Genomic DNA, 3,366 nt, shown 5'->3' with positions numbered 1-3,366 from the left:
CCTCCTCGTGTCTGTAGGTGTGCTTTCTGTTACCTGAGATCTCACGTAACCACTGGCTTATGTCTGCTTTACATTGCTACAGGCTGCAAACAGCTACTTAAGGGACCAGTGGTTTCACTCCCTGCAGTGGAAGGTAAGGTTCCCCCCCACTCTCTCTCTCTCTCTCACACACAGAAACACACACACACACCTCTCTCACTCTGACATCTCTCCATGTATAGTGCATGTATAGGTCTGAGCATGTGTGTGTATTTCAGGCCTGTGTGTATGTGAGTACTAACAAAAAGTGTGTACACAGAGTGTAGTGCAGTAATTTCCCCATTGGGGACTAATAAACAAAAAAAAAAAAAAGAAAAAAAAAAAAAGAATTGGTGTTCATTTATTGTGAGCTAAGGAGCATCCCAGCATTGTGAAACTAAACCAAGAGAAAGATTCTGAGCCATTTTTTAGAAAATATTGCTTGTCACCCATACAAAATCGCATAACTCTCTAATTTTCTAGAGAAACGTTATTTATACTGCATATTGGAAATGTCTGTTTTTCCATATCCAACTTAATGTGGAATAACACCCAACCTTTGTCGCCCTGTGGCGCAGCATTAAAGCACGTTTTCTAAGAATTCTTATAGTTACATAATTCAGTGTTTCTCCTACGATGGTGGTCCAAAATGATGTTAAACGTTTAAAAGAATGGCGTTATAAGTGTGCCAGGCAGGGCGCCCTGGGAACTCAGTTGGTAGAGCGTGCGCCCCATATACTAAGGCTCAGTCCGTACTGATGCGGCCCAGGGTTCAATTCCTACCTGTGCCTCTTTGCTCCATATCTTCCCTCTATCCCCCCTTTCCCTATTATAACTGTCCTATCAATTAAAGGCCAAATAACCCAAAACATGGTATATTTTAAAAGTGTGCCAGGCACCCCTAAAGCTCTGGTCCTAGCATCGTATACATGACTGAATGTCCCCACACACACTCATGGTCACTGCCAACACAACTGGTGTGTTGGTGGAAATGGTGACATGAAAGAGGCCCAAAATAAGAACAAAATGGCACTTTTGAGATATATTTATTTAAGGATATCAGAGGTGTCACAGAAGCAGGCAGCAGCAACAGAAAAATTGATGGATTCTGCCTTCTTTTTCCTGCAGAAAAAGATCTACAAGTACCGCAAGGTCCTGAACAACCCGAGTCGCTGGGACGTGGTGCTGAAGGAGATCAGAGCGCTGGTGGACATGGCTCTGACCTCACCGCTGCAGGACGAGTCCATCCACCAGGCTCCTCTGCACATCATTTCCACCCTGCTGGCTGAGGTAGCAACACACACACACACACACACACACACTAGGGCTGGATGACCTTAGTGACTACCTAACCTATTGGCCAATAAGCCTTTAATTAATGTGTGTTAAAAGTGTTTTTCACAAAAAGGCTGATTTATATTTGCAAATAATATGTAGGAGTCACACACACACACACACACATAAAACCTTCGCTATCTCTTTGTCTACCCCACAGAACTCTAACCTCAGCACTCAGGATCATGAGAACATCATCGTTGTGAGTATGAAGTTGTCACTATAAATTGATATTTGATGTCAGGCTGAAGTAAATAATTAACACGCTTGAGTCCGGCCTCGTGTTGGTTTGATCTCTAAACTGAAGGAAATTATAGATTCTCCTCATGCATTCGTTCACTTTACACTCGTCTATTTGTGTGTTTTGAATTGTTGCTCTCGATGCCCTCGCGGCTGTATCTCAGCAGAACACAAGAGTTTAATGCTATAAAGAGGTTCTGATGTTTGTGTAGTCGCCTGCACCTGACCAGCCCAGATCTATACTATTGGTTCCCAGCCAGGATAAATAAGAGGTGTGTGTGTGTGTGTGTGTGTGTGTGTGTGTGTGTGTGTGTGTGTGTCCAGGCCATTGCTCCTCTTCTGGAAAACAACCATCCGCCACCTGACCTGTGCGAGTTCTTCTGTAAGGTGAGATCATGGGCCACAGAGACCGACACTGACCCTCTAGTTTCCGTAGTAGAGATACAGGGTTAAAGCTTTCAAAGGTTCCTGTTCATGGTCCTTCCTGTGTGTTGCAGCACTGTCGGGAGCGGCCGCGGTCGATGGTCGTGATTGAAGTGTTCACGCCCGTGGTCCAGAGAATCCTCAAACATAACATGGTGAGAAGAAAAAAAAAGAAATCACAAAGGTGCGCTTTGGAAAGAGAACACAAACTTCAAAGTGGAAAAAAAATAGAATTCCAATTCCTTTACTAAAATCGATAGCGTCCCATGGCAATACTGTATCCATACACAGACGCCAATTACAGATCTATTATGGTATATGTGTTGGTCAGTTTATCTGCTTGACAATCCCATAGTAGCATAAAATTAAAGTGAGATGAAACAAAGTTTACTTTTGGGGACATCATTTGAAATTGGGAAACATTTGAAGTTGGACAAAAGGTTATAAGTTGCAACACTTCAAAGAATATTGCAGTAGGTTTAAAATCACAACATTATCGTATCGTGACATAAGAATCATGATGAAATTGCATCGTAAGGCCTCTAGTGATTCCTTCCCCAAATATTTCATATTGAAACATCAGAAATAGTACTGGGCAACAACTAATGTGAATTGGCACAAAATGGCCTTGTAACAAGGTGAGAAGGGCTCTGTTCAGGAGCTGCTCAAGCCTTCATTAGTGGAGGTGAGACAGGAATCAGTTCCCATTTAGTATCTGGGTCCACACCACCTGATTCCTCTGTTCGATGCCTGTTAGTTCCATGTCTCTGGGTCATTCATGTGCAAGTTGCTACATTTCTTCAATAAAGTCAGAGCAGAAATGCCTCCAAGAGGGTTGCTTAGTCTGATCTAAACCTTAAAATCCCACATAAAACAAATCCTTATTAAAAAGTGGATGTCCCTTCACCCACCCTCATGTCAACTTTGACAAAAAGTTAAGCGTTAAGTGTCCAGTTTTTCTGACAGGCAGTGTGCTGTAGTAGGCTCCATGAACGTATGGATGGGACGGATCCTACAGTTTGAGGATCTGACTTCCTTTGAAGGTTGGCTGAGGCATATTATTATTTCTTTATTTACAGACTCAAGGTCCAGATAAAAAAAAATAAAAAAACACATTGCAAAACATACAGTTGTGTTCGAAATAATAGCAGTGCCTCAACAGCAGCAAGAAAATCACTGGTTTTATTAACATTTCAAACTCTATACCCCAGATAAGTTTCTGGGGGGTAAAATAAAGGTATAGAAAACCAACAAACCCAACAGGACAGCTAAGCATACTGTGGATTCTGTGAAATTGAATGATTAACTGAAAAGGGTGTGTTCAAAAAAATAGCAGTGGTGAGTTCAATT

The 3,366-nt window shown here is 42.1% G+C and overlaps 2 protein-coding genes across 2 annotated transcripts in view; both read left to right on the top strand.

The window, feature by feature from the left end:
* gan (gigaxonin) overlaps positions 1-3,366 on the top strand; it is a 322,832-nt gene that overhangs the window by 48,630 nt on the left and 270,836 nt on the right. The gene's annotated exons all lie outside the window — the stretch shown is intronic.
* Positions 1-3,366, top strand: part of cmip (c-Maf inducing protein) — a 21,184-nt gene that overhangs the window by 3,022 nt on the left and 14,796 nt on the right. The window contains exons 2-6 of the mRNA XM_034878664.1: positions 83-133; positions 1,147-1,308; positions 1,514-1,555; positions 1,918-1,980; positions 2,091-2,171. Coding sequence (XP_034734555.1) covers positions 83-133; positions 1,147-1,308; positions 1,514-1,555; positions 1,918-1,980; positions 2,091-2,171 — 399 coding nt within the window. The remainder of the gene's footprint in view (positions 1-82; positions 134-1,146; positions 1,309-1,513; positions 1,556-1,917; positions 1,981-2,090; positions 2,172-3,366) is intronic.

Source organism: Etheostoma cragini, chromosome 8 (assembly GCF_013103735.1).
Source record: "Etheostoma cragini isolate CJK2018 chromosome 8, CSU_Ecrag_1.0, whole genome shotgun sequence".
NCBI lineage: Eukaryota > Metazoa > Chordata > Actinopteri > Perciformes > Percidae > Etheostoma > Etheostoma cragini.
Note: the sequence above shows the minus strand (reverse complement) of the source record. Positions and strands in the feature narration are given on the sequence as shown.